Below are 22,942 nucleotides of genomic sequence, written 5' to 3'. Positions count from 1 at the left end.
GAGAAAAGGAGATATTTAAAATATATTTGGAAAGTAGAAGGGACAGTAGTTGCTCTTGAATGGTGTAATCTCTGTATCACCATATTGAGCTCTTTATTTCATGTTAATTTTGTATTTCTCAAAATGTCCATGTAGAGAAGCAAGTTGTCATTTTTTTGGTAGACAGACACTAAGGTATATCACCATATATTTTGAATAATAGTAGAAAGTGAAGGAACTTCAAAGAGTTCATGTGATATCACTTGTAAGTCAATAACCACCAAGAGATATTAAGGGGTAAAAATTTGGAGAACTCAATATGTAGATGGATAGTGTTTTTACACAAAATCTGGCTACTGAATAGTTCTTCCTCTCTAACTTCAAGTGTGTAGCACTTGACAGGCTCTCAATAAATGTTTGTTGAGTGGATGGATGAATGAATGAATCCATCAGGGTTTGTCAAGAATTTCAGAGACTGAAATTGCATAGTAAGCGAGATCAGACTAGGCTGAAGAATAAGTAGGACCTTAAGGCTGCTTAATTCCCCATTGTTTATTCTGGCTTGAATGCAGAAGCTGCTACATTGGATAAGAATGAAAAGCAGTGTTCTCATCTGTCAAGAGCCTGTGAACATCTAGGCACCTTACGTACATTATTTTGAATTCTCACAACAACACTGGAGGGTGAATATTATCCATATTTTGTGGATGAGAAAATTAAAGCTCAGTAATTCAAAACATTTGGCTACAAACTAGTGGCGCTGGAATTCATAATCATATTTGACTAACTCCACAATCTTCCTGAAACTTGTATTATGCGACATGTCCTGAAAGTGCAGCCTGTAGCTGAGGGCATTCACTGTTAAAGAGGCCACGTAATATGAAGTGAAATGCAGTAAATCTGCTAGTTTGGTGTAGCTGACAGTTGTTATTACACTAAAACCTTTTCTAGTGATGATATGGAGGGACAAGCCACCATTTCATTTATTTGTTTATTGAGTGCTTTTTATGTGCAAGGTAGCATTGAAATGCACATACAAAAAATTTTTAAGATGCTACCTCTGCCCTGATGGAGCTTACTTACCATCCAGAGGTGAGGATAAAGTACTACCTATCCCCTTACACAGTGTAACTAAATGCATGATTCGAGGTGGTTACAATAGAGTTTTGCTATGTTTTTTAAAGTAGGCTTTATGGTAATAAATATTTAAATCTGCAAATGTCCCATTGAATCATCTCTCATCTGAAACTAAATTTGCAGGGTGCTCAAATATTGCTAAATTATTTTTTTGAAAAGTGAAAGTCAAAAATTGAAACCTAACTATATCATTCAAAACTTTAAAAGGACATTTTGAAACATGCTTTTTACAGGTTGAATCTAACTTGCATTTCATTGTTGTAACATAAAATTTTCCCAAAGAATGAATAGAATATCCAGTACTTTCCTAATAAATTCTTTTTTCAGTCTTGGAATTTTTCAAGGTTTATTTCAGTTGTTTAATTTATGCATCTAAATTATATTTTCTAATATGCAGGTAAAAGAATGGCTAACTCCATTGCATCAAAGAACTTTACTGCACTTTCAGACCTGCATCCAAATATGGCTAATCTGGTAGGTTTCAGCCGTGTAGTGGTTCATTTGATCTCTGTTGAAACTTTAGGTGGTAATATTACATTATGTCAACATTATTGATTCGTTTCAACACGTGCTTGTATAATTGACAAGTATACAGATACTCACTGCATTAGTGATTGTTAGATATTAAACACTCCTAAACTTCTTTGTATTTATGCCAGCTAAATGAAAATTAATCTTTCTTTTGTCTACGGATTAGGAGATTGTAGATATGACTAGCGATTGTTAAAAATTATCAAAAGTTTACTTGTATTATATTTTATTTTATTTATTTATTTTTGGCTGCGTTGGGTCTTCGTTGCTGCAGGGGCTTTCTCTACTTGCTGCGAGCTGGGGCTACTCTTTGTTGCGGTGCGTGGGCTTCTCATCATGGTGGCTTCTGTTGTTGCAGAGCACGGGCTCTAGGCACATGGGCTTCAGAAGTCGTAGCTCGCAGGCTCTAGAGCACAGGCTCAGTAGTTGCGGTGCACGGGCTTAGTTGCTCTGCGGCATGTGGGATCTTCCCGAACCAGGGATCGAACCCGTGTCCACTGCATTGGCAGGCGGATTCTTAACCACTGCGCCACCAGGGAAGCCCTTGTACTATATTTTAACTCAATATTTAGTAAGTACTCAAATTTAGCATTATAAAATTAAAACATTGTCGTTCAGCAGTATCTATTCTCTAGTCAAATTGTACAAGTTATATACTGAAATACTTGCTATTATGCTGCTTTTATGAGATAAAGGTACACAAAAGATGTATTTCTGAAATCATTATGTGAAAATTCATTTTGGGGGAAGGGGTTCTGGGGGAATCAGTCATGTCAAGTATGCCAAGATTGTTATTTATTTAAAAGAAATCTAGGTGGAATCATCTTATAAGGTGAAGAACTCATTGTAAAGCAATTATCATACTGCCTTACTTTTCCTACCCCCAGCAGTCTGCTGTTTACATTTGGAATTTGCAAATCAGATTTCTTAAAATGGGATAAATTTACATATAACTTCAATAATTTGCAATTTAAACTTTATTAATGTTAAAAATAATTATTGATTTTACAATTTTTCTTGAAAGGTAAACTATTTGCTAATTGCCTCTTCAGTTAGAAAATCTTACTCAATATTTCCATTAGTTGTTTTCCCAACAAAATTCAGTGAGATCTGCATGCATATGGAATTTAAAGAAATAATAGCAATGTGTCTAAATGTAATAAGACTAGCTAATAGCTCAGCTAGGATGTGGTAGTCTTAAAAGCTTGAATGTATTTTATTTATATTTTTTTCAGATTTATTTTGGCTGCGTTGGGTTCTCGTTTTTGTGCGCGGGCTTTCTCTAGCTGCAGCGAGTGGGGGTTACTCTTCGTTGCAGTGCGTGGGCTTCTCACTGTGGTGGCTTCTCTTTGATGCGGAGCACGGGCTCTAGGCATGCGGGCTTCAGGAGTTGTGGCTCGTGGGCTCTAGAGCACAGGCTCACTTTGTTTTGTGCATGGCTTAGTTGCTCCGTGGCGTGTGGGAACTTCCCAGACCAGGGCTCAAACCTGTGTCCCCTGCATTGGCAGGCGGATTATTAACCACTGCACCACCAGGGAAGTCCTTGAATGTATTTTAAATGTAACAGATTATTGCAAGGTTGAAATCAGTTGCTAGAATTAGTGATATAAATTCATCCTTTCAGAAAAAGGTAGTTATTTTTATTTCTTAAAGCATTTAAAAAATACTTAATTTTTCTTTGTCACTGAAGAGAACATTAAAAATTTTAAAGATGTTAATATCTTTAAGGTTTAAGATCTAGGACTTCAGAGCTTAGATTTATTAGCAGCAATATGCAAGTTTTGTTACAATCTAATTTATGTTACTGTCCAGCATGTTTGCATTAAGAAGCTAAGCAATTTTATGTGGATTGTTAGAAAACCCTATATAAAAGAAAGCTTTGAAGACCATGGCAAATTAAATTGCATTATACATGTGCTTTGAATGAATTCAGTAAGGACTGATAGCATAGGGCAGTTACTGTGCTCCACCTAATGATTGAAAATAAAGTAGAAACATACTAAGTATTAAATGATTATATTTGTAATATCAGTTAACGGTCTTATTACTTTGTACTACTCCTTGTGGAGCTGAACATTTATGAAGTTGTTTTAGATGTTTGTCTGGAATAAATACATTTAAATGGTTCCTAGTTAAAAATGTTTGTTAGAGCCAGTAAAATGTAACAAGTCCATGAAATTAAATTTACCATCTCCATATGTGTCTAATATTCATCTTCTATAACCTTTTTGTTTTTCAGAAAATAATCGGCATAGTTATTGGAAAAACAGATGTCAAAGGCTTTCCAGACAGAAAAAGCTGAGTTCTATTTAACTCTTTGCTCCATTTTTCATCAACTGTGGCTTATGACTACAACAAAGTATATTTAAGTGATTAAATTTCTCATGCCTGTTTAACTCCCTAAGAGCAACAGCCATGTTCTCTATTGCATGGTAAAGTACTTGATTTAAGGCCACATGTGTGGCCTTAAATCATTCTTAATGATTTTATTTGATATCTCTAAAACATAATTTTAAAAGCTGTGTATACAGTACTAAAATAGCTAAATTGGTCAACTCATTAATGTGTATCAACGAGTACTTATTGAGCACCTCCACTTTGTAAAACCCGGTGTAAAGGTAAGAGAGAGAGATGTTGTATGTAGTCTCATCATCCTCAGTTATCAAAGTGTCTGAAAGGATGGACGTGGAGCTAGTTTGACTGGGCTCAGCACCGAGTCATCTGAGATCTATTCTATGTACAGCTGTGAAATCGGGGTAAATAAAGCTGGGATGAGAATTAAATGAGCTCATACATGGAAGGGTGTGTAAGGCACAGTAAGAACTCCATGTTAACTATCAATATCAGCCTAAGAGATACAAGTACACAGGTTAATCTTCATAGAAGACAGAAAGTGATAAGGAGGAAGGTTTTCCAGCAGGGATATGTCGTGACAGTGTTGAGCGAGAGAAGTATGGCAGCAGTATCTATGTATTTACTCAAAGAACCAGACAATTCAGTGGAAAAAGATCATCTTTCACATGTGGAAAATACAGTTAAGTTTGGCTTTAGTGGTTCTCATTGAGTTGCTTGAACTGTGCAAGAATTTTAGGACTATGGAAACACAATCCGAGACTAAAATTGGATTTTTAAAATCAACTGACCCTCAAACTTTTGTAGTTTACATGCAGAGATAAACTATAGAATGCCAAAGGTAGCAATTCACTATTATTAGCTTTTAAAGTGTCAACGCTTTTTATTAAAAGGTACAGTATAAGTCCTTCTAAACAGCCTGAGGGAATCCGAGCTCTAGTCAGCCAGCCAGTAATTTTGACAGAAGAAGACAATTAATTGTGGCTGTGTTAATTGACTTATGGTGTAGTGATAAGTACCTTTATTTTTATTTTATTTTTTATAATATTCTGTTGTTAATTTTGAGGTAAATAGCAAAGATGTCATCTCCCACCCATACTCATTTGTCTTCTCTTTACTGCATCATAATTAATTAGATCAGAATTACCACTTGAATAGTTTGAGAAATCCTGCATCTCTGTTTTCTAAGCTGTAAAAGGAATAACTTGAAATATATGAATTAGAAAAGGTCAATATTTAAATATTTGCTTAAATTACAGCAATTAAATATAATTTTCACCTATTAGACGGTGAGTGTAGGGCACCATTTCTGTAGTGTTTGACTATTTTTTTTTTAATTTATTTATTTATTTTATTTATTTATTTTTGGCTGCGTTGGGTCTTCCTTGCTGTGTGCGTGCTTTCTCCAGTTGCGGTGAGCGGGGGCTACTCTTCGTTGTGGTGCGTGGGCTTCTCATTGCGGTGGCTTCTCTTGTTGCGGAGCACGGGCTCTAGGCGCGCGGGCTTCAGTAGTTGGGGCACGAGGACTCAGTAGTTGTGGCTTTTGGGCTCTAGAGCGCAGGCTCAGTAGTTGTGGCGCACGGGCTTCATTGCTCCGCGGTGTGTGGGAACTTCCTGGACCAGGGCTTGAACCCTTGTCCCCTGCATTGGCAGGCGGATTCTTAACCACTGCGCCACCAGGGAAGCCCTGACTATTTTTTATAATTGTCCGTACAGTATTCCTTTTTTGGAGAAGATATGCTTACTGACTTTAAAAAACATTACACATATCAATATACTGTCATAAAAAATTCAAGCAGTGCAGAAGGTCATAGAGTCAAAAAGAGAAATTCTTCATTTAACCCTCAACTTTTCCCATCCCAGCCCCACCCCAAAGGTAAGCACTAATCACAGTTCAATAGATATCTATAATGTGCATTTGTATGTTAGGTTGTATTACTTTTTAAAAACTTTTTAATTTGAAGTATAGTTGATATATAATGTTATAGAACTTACAGGTATACAGTATAGTGATTTACGGTTTTAAAGTTATATTTCATTATAGTTATTATAAAATACTTGCTGTATTCCGCATGTAGCTTATTTTGTACCTAGAAGTTTGTACCTCTTAATCCCCTACCCCTATATTGCCCCTCCCCCTTCCCCCCTTCCCTCCTTCCCCCCTTCCCTCCTTCCCCCCTTCCCCCCTTCCCTCCTTCCCTCCTTCCCCCCTTCCCCCCTTCCCCCCTTCCCTCTCCCCACTGGTAACCACTATCTGTGATTCTGCTTTTTTGTTATATTCACTAGTTTGTTATATTTTTTAGATTCCACATATAAATGATATCATACAGTATTTGTCTTTCGTCTGACTTATTTCACTTAGCATAATGTCCTCCAAGTCTATCCATGCTGCTGCAAATGGTAACATTTCATTGTTTTTTATGGCTGAGTAAAAATTTCATTGTGCATATATATATGTGTGTGTGTGTGTGTGTGTATATATATATATATCTATCTCACAACTTCTTTATTCATCTGGTGATGGACACTTAGGTTGCTTTCATGTCTTGGCGATTGTAAATAATGCTGCTATGAACATTGGGGTGCATGTATCTTTTCAAATTAGTGTTTTTGTTTTTTTCAGATATATACTCAGAAGTGGAATCGCTGGGTCATACGGTAGTTCTATTTTTAGTTTTCTGAGATGCGTCCATACCAATTTGCACAGTGGCTGCACCAATTTACATTCCCACCAACAGTGTACAAAGTTCCCTTTGTACATTCTCACCAGCGTTTGTTATTTGTGTTCTTTTTGACGATAGCCATTCTGACAGGTGTGAGGTGATAGCTCATTGTTGTTTTGATTTGTATTTCCCTGATAATTAGTGATATTGAACATCTTTTCATGTGCCTGTTGGCCATCTGCATTTCCTCTTTGGAAGAATGTCTATTCAGTTCTTCTACCTAGTTTTTAAATTGGGTTGTTAGTTTTTTTGATGTTGAGTTGTATAGGCTGTTGATATATGTTGCATATTAACCCCTTATTGATTATATCATTTGCAAATATTTTCTCCCATTCAGTAGTTTGTCTTTTCATTTTGTTGATGGTTTCCTTTGCTGTGCAAAAACGTTTAGGTTTAATTAGGTTCCATTTGTTTATTTTTGCTTTTATTGCCTTTGTTTTAGGAATGGATCCAATAAAATATTGACACAATTTATGTGAAAGAGTGTTCTGCCTATGTTTTCCTCTAGGAGTTTTATGGTATCTGGTCTTACATTTAGGTCTTTAATCCATTTTTAGTTTATTTTGTATATGGTATTAGAGAATGTTCTAATTTCATTCTTTAACGTGTAGCTGTCCAGTTTTCCCAGCACCACTTATTGAAGAGACTGTCTTTTCTCCATTGTAGATTCTTGCCTCCTTTGTTGTAGATTAATTGACCATAAGTGTGTGGGTTTATTTCTGGGCTCTCTATCCTGTTCCATTGATCTATGTGTCTGTTTTTGTGCCAGTACCACTGCTGTTTTATATTACTTTTTTAATTAGGATTAATCTCCAAAATTTACAAGCAGCTCATGCAGCTCAATAACAAGAAAACAAACAACCCAATCCAAAAATGGGCAGAAGACCTAAACAGACATTTCTCCAAAGAAGATATACAGATGGCCAACAGACACATGAAAGAATGCTCAACATCCTTAATCATTAGAGAAATGCAAATCAAAACTACAATGAGGCATAATCTCACACCAGTCAGAATGGCCACCATCAAAAAGTCTAGAAACAATAAATGCTGGAGAGGGTGTGGAGAAAAGGGAACACTCTTGCACTGTTGGTGGGAATGTAAATTGATACAGCCACTATGGAGAACAGTATGGAGGTTCCTTAAAAAACTAAAAATAGAACTACCATACGACCCAGCAATCCCACTACTGGGCATATACCCTGAGAAAACCATAATTCAAAAAGAGTCATGTACCAAAATGTTCATTGCAGCTCTATTTACAATAGCCAGGACATGGAAGCAACCAAAATGTCCATCATCGGATGAATGGATAAAGAAGATGTGGCACATATATACAATGGAATATTACTCAGCCATAAAAAGAAATGAAATGGAGGTATTTGTAATGAGGTGGATGGAGTTAGAGTCTGTCATACAGAGTGAAGTAAGTCAGAAAGAGAAAAACAAATACAGTATGCTAACACATATATATGGAATCTAAGGAAAAAAAAAAAAAAAAAAGGACATGAAGAACCTAGTGGCAAGATGGGAATAAAGACACAGACCTACTAAAGAATGGACTTGAGGATATGGGGAGGGGGAGGGGTGAGGTGTGACAGGGTGAGAGAGTGTCATGGACATATATACACTACCAAATGTAAAATAGATAGCTAGTGGGAAGCAGCCGCATAGCACAGGGAGATCAGCTCGGTGCTTTGTGACCACCTAGAGGGGTGGGATAGGGAGGGTGGGAGGGAGGGAGATGCAAGAGGGAAGAGATATGGGAACATATGTATATGTATAACTGATTCACTTCGTTTTAAAGCAGAAACTAACACACCATTGTAAAGCAATTATACTTCAATAAAGATGTTAAAAAAATATATATATTACTTTTTAAATTAGCAAAACAATAAAGAAATTTTATTTTGGAAAAAAGGTACTTGCTGACCCCTAGTGGTATCTTTTAGCAGCACACATTTATTTGTTTTGAAATAATTTAGATCTGAATTATGACTTAGGTTAAAACAACAGTAAGAGAGAAATGGAGACTCTAAGCTAATATCTGGATGGTTCAAGCCTACATGTCATTTCCCTCCAAATATACAGATAACTGGGGAAAGGGAACATAGGGGTAACAGTGAGGTGAGTTATCTACCTTGGCAGCTTAGAATTCATAAAAGCATAACTTATATAATTTATATCTGAAATAATATTTTACACCATGTGTTTGAGTGTTTTTAGCATCAAATAATCATATTTGTTCAAAGTTAAAATAAAATTTTTCATTTGAAAAATAAAAGCATTGGTTTTCCCTTAGATATTGGATCAGAAAGGTACACTTTCAGTTTCACCATTCGTGATTCAACAACCCATTTTGTAAATGCAACATCGTGGGGCAAGGAAGATTACATCAGATCACTTTCTGATGGCTTTCGTGTTGGCGAGTGCGGTAAGTTGGCATTGATTCTTAAACTGTTTCTCTTACAGTATTATTCCCATGATATGTTTATGATAACTACACTGAGGGAGTCAAAATGAAATAAGACACAATTCTTATTCTCAAGAACCTTACCAGAAAAAAGTCAAGTGTTAAGAGTATAACACAAGGCATTCAGCATTTAATTGAAACATACAAACATGATAATCACATATTTTTACTAAGTAGCTCTATGATCTTTGGTTTATTTCTATTTCACTTTGCATCAGTCCCTCTTGTGGCTCTAATCATTTATCTTTCTGTAAACATATAATAGGGATGCTAAATAGATTTTGATAAAAGATATTTGAATTTTTAATGGATTTTAAGAAAACTTCAGCCTAAAATACCAAATCTTTCATATCGTCTACCCATCCCAATAGCCCTCTGATGGTACAGTGTAGTATATTGAAAAGAACAAGACCTTGAGAACAGGTAGATCTGGATTCAATTCCAAGTACCAACATTTATTACGTTGTGGCTTTGAGAAAATTTCTTAATCTTGTTGGGTCTCAACTATGAATTAACACCCTATAGATTCTTGTGAATGTTAAATGAGATAGTGTGCCTGTTTTAAAGTGTAGAACTTAGTCACTCAATAGATGACAGCTCTAGCCTCATACAAGAAACAAGAAAGCATGTATACCAGCTCTCTTTCATGGTAGAAAAAAGAAGGGAAAGGGTAACACAGACAATTAAACTACTCCTCTCTAACCCTGCAGATCAAGCAGCCTAGTACCCATACTAGTTACTCAGCACCCAATCATATTATTAACTTTCAGGATTACATATAGTATCTCTCTAACTGAATAATAAGGTAGTTGAACATATGGACTATGAAGGCAAAAAACTTTGCAAATGGTCACAGGGCGCAGTACAAGCAAAACATTTCTTGGTTGAATGCCAGAACATTAGTTACCTAGAGCTAAAGATATATTTCGGTATTAACCTATGTTCCATGTTGATGGTTGTTGTGAGGATGAATGAGATAAGGGATTTTAAAGGTGTAAATCTGATGATGCTTATAGAAGTAAATAAGATTTTGGTGTGGTAGAATAAAAAGATTACAGATTTTTGAATTAGAATTACAAATAGAATTAGAACAGTTCTAATTCCAACTCTACTACTTTCTAGATATAATACCTCAAGAAAGTTATTTAACCTCTGTGAACTTCAATTTCTTCATTTGGAAAGAGGGATAATAATGAGGGATGGCTGTGTGAGGAATTAGCAAAATAGAGCACAAAAAAGTCTAACATAGACCATAGGAAATGGAAACCCTAAAATGTTAAGTCATAAAACTGATAAGTTGTGGGGCTCAAATCAGGACCCAAATTTTGCATTGCTCTTTCTAACTACCACTATTATTTTTGAGGACAGCTGTGAATTGGGTGAAGATCAATTTATTTTATAGAAGGGCATGTTGTAACCAAATCAAATGTTCAGTGTAACTGATTGTAATTCAATAAAGTAATATTAATGTGGATCATATGTTGGGATTTAAACACAAAGTATAAGAAATGTCATCTGAGATCAAATTGATGGGTCATACCCCAGGATTCTGTTGCTCACAGTGCCACAAGAAAATGATTGTGAAGGATACATAACACCAACTCAAAATTAGAAATAACATTGTAATGTTCATTGTTATGTACACTCATTTTTTAAATTTATCCTGTTACTTTTTTGTAATAGCATCATATTTTCCCCTCTGTTTTAGTGATAATTGAAAATCCCCTGATCCAAAGAAAGGAATTAGAAAGAGAAGAAAAGTTCAGCCCTGCAACTCCTAGGTAAATCTAACACAGAGGTCAGAATGATTACTACTTTATGCCAGAATGATTATTACTAATAAGTTTATGCCAGAATGATTATTACTAATAAGTTTTTGCATGTCAGATTAACAGAGAGCTTATTAAAAGTGTATACTTCAGTTTGAAAATTAAGAGTTTAATTCTGCTTCACAATATTTATCTTTGATTATGAAGTAATTTACTTTGACGTAAGATCACATAAAAAATGGCTTTGTTTTTAGTACTTTGATTCTCATTCTTAGATTACAAAAATCTGACTCTAGTCACATTAAAGCTGAACAATGAAAAGGTAAATCATGGAAGTCATATATCTATTTTTTCATCTCAATTTATAACTCTCTTCACATGCCTTACTATCTTAGTTCAGGTTCCAGGGCTCTGGAAGCAGAGCCCAGGGGAGGATTTTTGTGCAGATGATTTGTTGAGGGAGAGCCCTTAGAAGCAGCCTGTAAGGATAGCATTGGGGGGAAGGTGAGCAAAGAGGCAGGTTCAGCAGGAGCCCAGTCTCATCCTGACCCAGATGGGAGCTCTGGAGCATGAGTGGCACCTCAAAGTGGTACCACCCTAAAGAAAGAGGCCTGGGCTTTTGTACCCTATATTTGCAAGTTTTTGGCTGAAGTCCACCCCCTACTCCTGCGGAGGAGGGAAGGCTTAAAGGTATTTCTGGCTGAGGGCAAATCTCGAGAGAGAAGGGTGTAGCTGGTAAAGAGCTCTGGGTGGGCACAAAAGTCTCTACTACACATGCACCTGCACCCATTTTTCTGACCTCATCTTATAGGTCTCATTTCTCTGCAGCCACATGAAGAGTCCTCCACTTTATGAACATCCTGGGCTCATTCTGCACTAACAGCATTGCATGTTCCCTTCCCTCTGCAAAGAACAATCTTATTTGCTCTTCTCATTGAAGTGTCAGCTTAAATGTCACCTCCTTAGATCTTCCCCCACCTACTCTGTCTGTAGTAGCTCTTCCAGTATGCATTACTAGGACTTCGTCCTGTATACAGGGTGTGTGTACCATCATAACCCTGATCACAATCTGGGATTATTTGATTAATTGTTCTTATCTGTCTCCCTCTCTCACATGTAAACTCCGTGAGATCATAGGTCTTGTGTGACTTCCTCACCACTGTACCCCCTGTGCCTAGACTAGGGTCTGGCACATAATAGGCCCTCAGTAAGTGTTTATGGAATGAACACATGAATGGAGGGAGGGAAGAGCATCCTTGGCAGAGGGAACAAACATGAAACCTCCTGGCCTTTTCCAGAACAGTTAATAGTAGTTTAAACCTTATGAAACTGTTGATGTTTGACTACGTTTTTCTCTAAAATGGCAGTTTTATAGCCTAGGAATATGATGTGGCTGGAATATAGGCAGGGGAACAGCAGGAGGAGAAGCTCGAGAGAGAAGCAGAGACACTTCACAGACAGCTTTGCTTGTTGTACCAACTTCGTGCTTTGGTGATGGCTAGCCCAGAAGATCTTTTGAGCTGGGAAATAATATATTCATATTCGTGGTTTAGGAAGATCACTTTGGCTACCTGAGGAGGACGGACAGTAGGGGAACAAAGCTTAGGAGACAAGCAGTAGTTTGGGTAAGAAGTGATGAGAGAAACACCTAAAGCAGTAGCAGGGGGAGGAGGCGGGGGGTGGGGGGGTCCTGGATTAGAGGACTAGAAAGAGGCTCCATGGAGGACACTTGGGAGTTGATTGGCTGGAAGGGGAAGAGCACCTCAAGTGTGTAAATATTGTGCATCTGTTCCTACAGAGCACCACAGAGGTAAGGAAAGCACATAGGCAGGGCAGTCAGTGTCATAGAGGTGGAAATCACACTCCCCCCCCACAATGTTTTAGAGTGCTTTTATACCCTTTTTTTTACAGAGAAAGAAATGAAACTCAGAGTATTGTGCAAGATCAGACTATTAGTGTGCTTAAAACTCAGACACAGTTGGTCTTTAAAACATTTTCTTAATGAAAATACATTTTAGACAAAAAATATTTTACAAAGCTTTTCAATGTTTCTAAGAGTGAAAAGTATAAATCTTCTTAATATACTTTTTAAAATATAGTTTAAGTTACAACCAAAGTTTGACTGTGAACTTTGAAGTATTTTTCTATTAGAAAATAATCTGATATTAACTTCTGGTGTGTGTTTTTACAATTTAGCGATTATAAGCTATTGCTCAGTGAGAATCACTCAATGGTAAAAGTTTGTTCCAGTTATGAAGTGGATGCGAAGCTACTTTCTTTGATATACTTACCTGTTAAAGAGTCTTGTGATTATTATTCATTGGGTGACATTGTTGCAAACGGACACAGTCTTGATGGGAGAATTATTAATGTCCTTGCAGCTGTGAGGTCGGTAAGTTAAAACCCCAACAAAGCCAAGTTCAATTTGGTGGGGGGAGTTCTATCATTTTATTTGTGTTTGGAAAGTAATAATCAACTGGAGTAAAATTTCCTCTGTATCTTGATCCATCCTCCGTTGAATTTAGAAAATAACACTTCTCATTAAAGGGAAAGCAGCATTTTAGCTGTGAATGAGTAGCAAAATAAAATTGTATTTGAATGTTAAATGCAGTACACAGTCATAAATGATCCGCTAACTATATGAGAGCTTTTCATACTTGAGTTAAACAAAAGGCACAAATAGAAAGGGTAAATTCATTGACTTTAAGATCTCCAGGAAGTTCTTCGAAGGGGCTTAGGTTGAATAAATCAAGGAATCAATTCAGTGCATGTTCTCAGAGCTGTCCTGAGTTGAGGGAGAGAGCGAGAAACCCACGGTGCTGCAGTAGGGGCCCTGTGAGCTAATGCATAGCATCAGGTGCTGAAAAGCAGGGCAGAACGACACTCCATGGGGTGCCGGGGAATGTCTCACCATCCTTTGCTTCCACATCTCCCTCTTACCCAATTATTGCAGCAAGTTTTGAACTCCATTGGACAGACTAGAATCACTTGGCAGGGAGCAAATTTTCACAAAATAAAGTACACAAATAAAGGGGCAAGAACAATTTTCAATATACAGAATGATGATAATCAGAAGATAAAAAAAAGGGAAATAGATTTGGGTACTTATAGTTAATGTTGTAAGTAATTGCTAATTGCGTTTCCATATTAAATGACTGAGTGTCGACTATCCCCATGGCAGGCCAACAGAGGCCTGCCTGCGTTGTTCCCCAGCCCAGCCCAGCCCAGCCCAGCCCAGCACAGTGCCTGCCACACAGTGAGCACTCAGTATCATTCAGGATGGAGGAATAAATACCCGATATGACAGTACTGAAAAATGGGAAAAATTCCTTTCTGGGCAACTTAGGTTCAATCTTACTTAAAGGCAGGATATGATCTCTCAATTTCCCTGAAATTCCATATAATGCCATTATATTACAATGTAGTAAGGATTTTCTAAAACTCAGTATGAAAATAAAACCTGCAACAGCTTTTTCCATGTCCCCCTTCCTGCCTCCACCCCTTGAGTCTAGTACCACCTTTCATAGGATTATATTATTTCTTTTATTTTCATGCCTTTTTTCTCCCATTTTGCTTCCATCCCTCTTACATTTCCTTATCTTTACGTTTTTATTTAACCTGTTTTCTTCCTTCTCGCCTCTACTTAGGTCTCTTCACTTTAAAACTCCTTTTCATACAGTTTTCTTGCATGCTGTGATATGGTAGGCCTCTCTCATACTCTGGCTGTCCTTTCCTCTGACTTTCTTTCTAGATGCTCTCTTCTGCAGGCAGCTGTGACTCTTTCTTCAGCTTCTTCCCAAGGAGCTCAGCCCTGACAACAGATGCATGGGTGACAGTGGCATAGGGGGCAGCTGACTGTTCATGCTTGGGCCATTGCTGTGCGGCCATCAGAGGTGCTGCTGTTCCATGTGAGAACTCCCTGAGGGCACAGAAGGGCCCCTGAGTTCACCCCCACCTCCATGATCCTCTTACACCACAGTGTGGACTGAATCAGACGGTATATCAAAGCACATTCCCATTTATCCCTCTTTCGATTCTCACCAGCTTGTCCCTAGGAAGGCAGCAAAGGAGGTATCAATATCCATACCTGGGATAGCAAGACGAGGACACTGAGGCCCAGAGAGATGAATTCATCCAGTCACATGAACTCCGTGCCAGGCCCTGCGCTAAGCCATGGGGATACATAGATATTGAAAATGTACTTTCTACCCTCAATGAATCCACATAGATGCCACCCAGGGACTTGTCATGGAGCATTTGTTCTAACATGTTGAAAAGATCCCACAGTCTTGACTTAAAGCACACATATCTGTATCTCTCTTCAATCAAAGTGTGTGACTTACAACTTAAATACACCTAGTTCAGAGATAAAAGATGCTGTTAAATCATCAAATATATATTAGTGATTCTAGCTATTTTGATATTTCTAATTTGTTGTTTAAAAGGTAAACATTTGAGTATTTCCATCAACAAACATTTAAGTACCTCTACATCTCTAGGTGAGGAAAAATAATGATTTTCTTCAATTTCTAAGGTTGGAGAGCCAAAATACTTTACAACTTCAGACCGAAGAAAAGGCCAGAGGTGTGAAGTTAAACTCTATGATGAGACAGAGTCTTCTTTTGCAATGATATGGTAACTTCCCACATCTGTTCCAAACTGTGAAATCTGTGCTATTATCACCAAGTCAGACATTTTAATTTCATCAGGAGATGATGGATTTCATATCAGGAGAGGAGTAATGGTAGAGAAATGGTGTTTAAAAAATAAACCTTTCTCTTGTATGCTGAGTCATTACAGTCTATGATTATCTTAAAATGAGATCTTTAGATGGCATGGGATTTCATAGATGGACTCTACTGTAACTTGTTTATTATTATACTCTGTTTTGTAACAAATCGTCATTTACTAAGTCTCATTGATAAAGAACAAGCCAGACTTTCTGTGATTCCTTGGGTGGTACCCTGGAGCCAAGCCATGGAAAGATGGTAGAAAAGCAAGCATTGTCACAGGCTGGGTTCTATGGGCCTCCCAGATGTGGGGCAGGGCTACATCCTGAAGCATCACAGGGTATAACATGGTACTGTTTAGACTCCAGATGCCTGGGTACCAAAGAAAGCACGTAATTTGAAACAGGGCTTCAACCTATCAAGTCCCCCGAGCAGTTTATCCATGGTGGGGCCCTCCCTTAATGGCATGAAAGAGTGACTTCAAAATTTTTAAACTTGTAGTCACTCAGTTCTAACTAGCCTGGAGTGACCTGGGTGATAGGAAAAGAAGGAATTGAAGGAGCAGAAGTTGTTAGATATGAATGGTGCTGAAAGGAATGATTTTCATAGGTGTTAAATTTTCTGTGAGATAGGGAGTGTAGCCCTGCAAAATGCAGGAGAAACCAAAATCCTTAACTGTGCCTTGGACCGTTTGGGGGATTATTAACCTCATCAATTAAGACATCCTTTTTCTGGTAAATAATGTGGTCACTGCCAGTTTTTTTCTAATGTATTTGATTTTTATCACTTCTTTTTTGACACACGCAGTTGGGATAATGAATCTATTCTACTTGCACAGAGCTGGGTGCCACGAGAAACAGGTATCATACTTCAGTGATTGTGTTCAATATTTGTCATTTTTTTATCCCTCTGTGTAATAATTTTAAAATGGCTTTTTTCCCAAACAGTAATATTTGCCTCAGATGTAAGAATAAGTTTTGACAAATTTCGGAACTGCATGACAGCAACTGTAATCTCAAAAACCATTATTACAACTAATCCAGGTAAAAAGCTATTTGAAACTTTTTATCCCTTTGGAAATGACTACATCATGTATTCCAATATTTGTGCAGTGTGTTTAAGAATGAAAATGAAGCTTGGATTTCATTTGAATGAAAAGTGAAAAACTGCTTCATATGACTTTGAAAAACTTACAATGAGCTATATCTTTGATATCTTTACAAAAGAAATGTGAAAAACCAGACTCATTTTTAAAGCATCATCTCTTGTGATGATTTTGAGAGCTCATTGCTATTGATTGGATAACCTAAATTACTGACTATTTAAAAAATAAATTTAATTTTACTGCATTCAAGTAACAGCACTAGAGAGTGGAGAACATATATATAGTATCATTAGTTCATAATTGTTAGTGGTTGTTAAAGGGTTTAAAGCTGTTCTAGCATGAAATCAGGGAAGCAAGTTTGGGGAGATGAGGGGTTGGTGCCCTTAAGCATCCTCAGAGTGCTTTGTAGTGCAGATAGAAAGATCAGCCCAACACTGCAGAAGAGTACAGAATTCCCAGAAGTGAATAATCCTTCAAAATCTCAAGAAGATATAAATATAGTAGGTATCATTTTAAATATAAGTTCACTCTACTGGTCAATAACGAAGCATTAATAGTGACTGAGAACTATAAAGCAATTTTGTCTTTGACCAAACTTATCAGAATTTTTAAAAGTAAAATTACTATGAGATATGATATAAAATAACAAGACTTTTTAAATATAAGTGTGTTGGATCTTGCTCATCTACTGCAGGAATGTTGTCTCCTTAAAAGCAGTGTCATGGGAGGTGATACGACACTCATTGATTTGTTCTTGTTGAGCTCTCGTCTACTGTGCACATGCTGTGTGCTGGGCAGTGTTCTGGGTCCAGTGACAAAACACAAATATCTCTCCTGCTCATGGAGCTCACGTCCTAGCAGGGGGTAGACAGAGAATGAACAATAAAGATAGCACATCCATGAATTATGAAATGCTTGAGAAGTAAAAGAGGAACAGGGTCAGGAGGGTCTAGAATGCCACTGTGTGTGTAGGACAGGTTGCTGTTTACATAGGGTGGTCAGGTAGGCCTCACTGGGAGGGCAACATTTGAGCAAAGACGCGGTGAGGCAGTGAGGGGGTTAACAATGAGGAAAGAGCACACCAGGCAGAGGGACCAGCCAGTGCAAAGGCCCTGAGGCCAGTGTGGCTGGATCTGATAGAGCAGGGCAGGAGGAGGAGTGGAGGTCAGAGAAGAAATGGAGGTGATCAAGAAGGACTTACTGATAAAAGAATGCTGGCTTTTACTTTGTAGGAAAGGGGGAGCAGGGCAGTGACATTATCTAAGTTCTAAAAGGATTGCTCTGGCTTCTTTGTTGTAAATTAATGGGGACACAACCATGGTCTGTTCTTACCACAGGGCAATAGTGTCACTCTTCAATTACTTTTTTTTTTCTTTTGAGGAGAGTACTATGGTTTCTTATTTTTAATATTTTATTAATAGACTAATAGACTATTTTTAGTATATTTAATAACATCAATGATAGAAAATCTTCATCCTCTAAGGGTAAATTTGGTCTGGGAAAATTTCTAAAAGACAGTTGGATTTGTCTGGTGGAAAAGGTTATCAAGCTTGACAGTACTAATCGTATCGAAACCTCAAGACTAAGTTAATGAGACAGATTTGAAGGATGTTGTACGTTTGGCTCTGAAAACAGATTCAAAGGGGAAATGTCAAAGTGTTTTGAGCAATGCTAACATCATTAGAATAAATGCCTTATTTCTCAAGGAGACAAATATAAAGGAGAATATGTATAATGGTGTGTGAATTTCAATATGCTTATTTAAATCAGTCTTATTTCTAATTTCCTGGGCTACACATGCCACATAGAAATTAAGAACCTCTAAATGGTTTGAGCTTTCATCCTAGCCAGCATGTCCAGGCTTCCTGCCCCGAGAGAGTTCATCAGATGGGGAAGGCAGAATTTCTGTCCCCCCACAGACAGTCTGGGATGACCCTGTTGTCCTTAGAGCTCTTGACAGCAGTGCCTACACCCCACCCTTCCTACCAGCTTCTGTCCCAGGATGCTCATTAATTTACAGATATTTAGTGAATGCCTTTTATTTGCCAACTATTGAGGTAACTTTAACACTTTCTGGAACAAGGAAGTACATGAGTGGATGGATGCTCAGATAGATGGAAGGATAGTCACTATAACTGAAGTACAGAAATGAAAAGGCAAAACCCCTGTCTGGGATTCCAGTCTAGTTCTGAGAAAGAACCAACAGTGATAAGACTTGTGGTACAACAGGACAAGGAGGAAGAAACCCTGACTCTGTCCAGGGGAGTCAGGGGGTCCAAGCATTGGCAGGACGGTTTGCAGAATGTTGGAGATGGTGAGGGAGGGCTGAAGACAAGCAGGTGTTAGAGGTTGGGGCTTGGAGTTGAAGGGTGTCAGAGTTAGAGAGCCCCTCTTCAAAATCAGATTCGTGCCTTCTGGCACATTATCTCACTATTCCTGAGGATACTCATGTCCCAAATTGAGGAGCAAGCTTTTTTTTTTTTTTAAAGTATTTTATTTATTTATTTATTTATTTGGCTGCTTCGGGTCTTCGTTGTGGCATGTGGGGTCTTTAGTTGCGGCACGCAGGCTTCTTTCTAGTTGTGGCGCACAGCTCCAGAGCACGCAAGCTCTCTAGTTGTGGCATGCAGACTCTCTAGTTGTGGCGCGCGGGCTCCAGAGCACACAGGCAGGCTTCTCTCCAGTTGTGTCACGTGGGCTCTAGAGCACTCAGGCTCAGTAGTTGCGGTGCGCGGGCTTAGTTGCCCCGTGGCATGTAGGATCTTAGTTCCCTGACCAGGGATCAAACCCACATCCCCTGCATTGGAAGGCAGATTCTTAACCACTGAACTACCAGGGAAGTCCCGAGGAGCAAGGTTTTGTTTTGTTTTGTTTTTTAATTATAAGAATCTTTTTAAAAAATTAATTGGGCTTCCCTGGTGGCGCAGTGGTTGAGAATCTGCCTGCCAATGCATGGGACACGGGTTCGAGACCTGGCCTGGGAGGATCCCACATGCCGCGGAGCGGCTGGGCCCATGAGCCACAGTTACTGAGCCTGCGCGTCTGGAGCCTGTGCTCTGCAACAGAGAGGCCGCAGCAGTGAGAGGCCCGCGCACTGCGATGAAGAGTGGCCCCCGCTTGCCACAACTAGAGAAAGACCTCGCACAGAAACGAAGACCCAACACAGCCATAAATAAATAAATAAAATTTTAAAAAATTATTTATTTATTTATTTATTTATTTTTGGCTGCATTGGGCTTTCTCTAGTTGTGGCTAGCGGGGGGCTACTCTTTGTTGTGGTGCGCAGGCTTCTCATTGTGGTGGCTTCTCTTATTGTGGAGCATGGGCTCTAGGCACATGGGCTTCAGAAGCTGTGGCCCGTGGGCTCAGTAGTTGTGGCTCACGGGCTCCAGAGAGCAGGCTCAGTAGTTGTGGCACACGGTCTTTGTTGCTTCGCGGCATGTGGGATCTTCCCGGACCAGGGATCGAACCCGTGTCCCCTGCATTGGCAGGCAGATTCTTAACCACTGCGCCACCAGGTAAGTCTGGAGCAAGCTTTTTTTTTTTTTTTTTTTTTTAATAATTTTTTAAAAAATTTATTTTTATTTATTTATGGCTGTGTTGGGTCTTCGTTTCTGTGCGAGGGCTTTCTCTAGTTGTGGCAAGCGGGGGCCACTCTTCATCGCAGTGCGCGGGCCTCTCACTATCGCGGCCTCTCTTGTTGCAGAGCACAGGCTCCAGACGCGCAGGCTCAGTAATTGCAGCTCACGGGCCCAGTTGCTCCGCGGCATGTGGGATCTTCCCAGACCAGGGCACGAACCCGTGTCCCCTGCATTGGCAGGCAGATTCTCAACCACCACCACCAGGGAAGCCCTGGAGCAAGCGTTTTAAACAACCTTAAAAAAATTTTTTTTCTGACTAGAAAAGAAATACGTATAAAATTCAAAAAATACATAAAAACATAAAAAGAAAGATCAGCTGTAAATTCACCATCTCATAAGAGATAATCATTTCTTTGATACATATTCTTCCAGATAACTTTGCTCATGTATCTTTTTTAAAATGAAAGGGAATTGTATGACGATGTTTTGTAAGCTGCTCCTTAAACTCATGATATCTGGTGTACATCTCTCTGTGTTAATGGGGCACCCCATCACATTGTTAATGGCTTTGTAATATTGTGTTTGATTGTATTCTTATACGTCTTCACTTTTTACTGTTAAAAATAATTTTGGATCATTTACAGTGATTTAAAAAATAATCAGTTTGCTGTTTACTTATTATGCATTTTCAATTAAGATACACCAGAAGCTAACATCCTATTGAATTTTATAAGAGAAAATAAAGAAACGAATCCTCTGGATGATGAAATTGACAGTTATTTGAAAGAATCCACAAATTGTAAGTGACCTTTAAATATTATTTGAATTTTTAAAAGGCCAGAACTTGGGCCTATAAAGTTACTTAGTAAAAGATATATTCTTATTATGTAACTGCTACACTTCCACTTTTTTTTTTAAAAATTAATTAATTAATTAATTTTTGGCTGTGTTGGGTCTTCGTTTCTGTGCGAGGGCTTTCTCCAGTTGCGGCAAGCGGGGGCCACTCTTCATCACGGTGCGCGGGCCTCCCACTATCGCGGCCTCACTTGTTGCGGAGCACAGCCTCCAGTCGCGCAGGCTCAGTAGTTGTGGCTCACATGCTTAGTTGCTCCGCGGCATGTGGGATCTTCCCAGACCAGGGCTCGAACCCGTGTTCCCTGCATTGGCAGGCAGATTCTTAACCACTGCGCCACTAGGGAAGCCCTATACTTCCACTTTTAAAAAGGTAGTTTAAAACTTTTGGAGGCTTATATAACCTTTTGCCAATCTGATGAGAGCTATGACCTTTTCCCCAGAAAAGTAGCTGTACCCACACATAGAATTTTGCATAAAATGTCATGTGTTCACAGACCCCAGACTGAAGCTTGACTTTAAAAGGGATGCTGGGACTTCCCTGGCAGGCCAGTGGTTAAGACTCCACGCTTCCAAAGCAGGGGGCACGAGTTCTTTCTCTCTGGTTGGGGAACTAAGATCCCACATGCCTCGTGGTGTGGCCAAAAACAAAAAGGATGTGGTTTGTTGCCGTCTGTGGCTTATGCTTAGACACTCAGGAGAATGAGGAAAAGCAGAGGGAAGACTTCAATCATTCCCTGAAGGCATGTTCTTGTAACTTCATCCTAGGAGGTGAAATACTTCCTAATAATTCCTCTCAAGAGAGTAAGTAACAATTGAATTAAGCATGAAATAAGTTATTCTGCAAGTCACATTAACTTGTAAAAGAAGAACTTTGTTATGCTTTCCTGGGGGATATTTAACACGTTTCCTTTCTTTCTTTCTTTTTGTTTTTTTTGTTTTGTTTTGTTTTTCGGCTGTGCAGCGTGGCTTGTGGGGAACTAAGCCTCGCGGTGCAGCCATAAATAAATAAATAAATATAGTCTCTTCACCATTTAAAAAATTGAGTTGACTTGTCTTTTTCTTATTGATTTTTAAGAATCCTTTAGATATTCTGGATATGAATCCTTTATCTCCTTATAGATTGCTAGCATCTCCCACTCTATGGCTTGCCTTTTCATTCTTTTAATGGAATCTTCTGATGATCAGAAATTATTCATTTTAATAAAGACTAATTTCTCATTCTTTTCCTTTTTTGCTTTTATGTCCTTTTATATAATCAGTTTTAATATATCATATATAATAATTTTTCTATTACATAACTTAAGCTACTACATATTCTCATTTGAGCTTTGTAGCTTTTCTATTTGGATATAATCCTTCAGAGTTCTTAGAATATATTTAGAACTTACATGACTTTTTTTTTTTTTTTTAGTAAATACAATAGTTGATGTCTATACAGTTGAACAATTAAAGGTAAAAGCTTTGAAGAATGAAGGAAAAGCTGATCCTATCTATGGAATTCTTTATGCTTACATTTCTACACTGAACATTGATGATGAAACTACAAAAGTAGTTCGAAATAGATGGTAAGCAACCAAATTACTTTTAGAAAGTTCATTCTTATAAGAAATAAAAACAATTATTGTTAATAAATTTTAAACTCTATAAAAGTTAAGCTATTCTTTGACATAATAGTGGTTATGCATTTGAATAGTGGTTATGCATTAT

The 22,942-nt window shown here is 38.2% G+C and overlaps 1 protein-coding gene across 2 annotated transcripts in view; it reads left to right on the top strand.

The window, feature by feature from the left end:
- The window catches only part of MEIOB (meiosis specific with OB-fold), a 32,912-nt gene that overhangs the window by 3,823 nt on the left and 6,147 nt on the right, over positions 1-22,942 (top strand). For both annotated transcript variants that reach the window (XM_036826840.1, XM_036826839.1), the window contains exons 2-11: positions 1,514-1,590; positions 3,887-3,944; positions 9,025-9,156; positions 10,904-10,976; positions 13,161-13,356; positions 15,499-15,599; positions 16,502-16,554; positions 16,642-16,737; positions 21,078-21,179; positions 22,647-22,800. In XM_036826840.1, the coding sequence (XP_036682735.1) occupies positions 1,522-1,590; positions 3,887-3,944; positions 9,025-9,156; positions 10,904-10,976; positions 13,161-13,356; positions 15,499-15,599; positions 16,502-16,554; positions 16,642-16,737; positions 21,078-21,179; positions 22,647-22,800 (1,034 nt within the window). In that variant the 5' untranslated portion in view covers positions 1,514-1,521. The remainder of the gene's footprint in view (positions 1-1,513; positions 1,591-3,886; positions 3,945-9,024; positions 9,157-10,903; positions 10,977-13,160; positions 13,357-15,498; positions 15,600-16,501; positions 16,555-16,641; positions 16,738-21,077; positions 21,180-22,646; positions 22,801-22,942) is intronic.

Source organism: Balaenoptera musculus, chromosome 15, assembly GCF_009873245.2.
Source record: "Balaenoptera musculus isolate JJ_BM4_2016_0621 chromosome 15, mBalMus1.pri.v3, whole genome shotgun sequence".
Taxonomy (NCBI): domain Eukaryota; kingdom Metazoa; phylum Chordata; class Mammalia; order Artiodactyla; family Balaenopteridae; genus Balaenoptera; species Balaenoptera musculus.
Note: the sequence above shows the minus strand (reverse complement) of the source record. Positions and strands in the feature narration are given on the sequence as shown.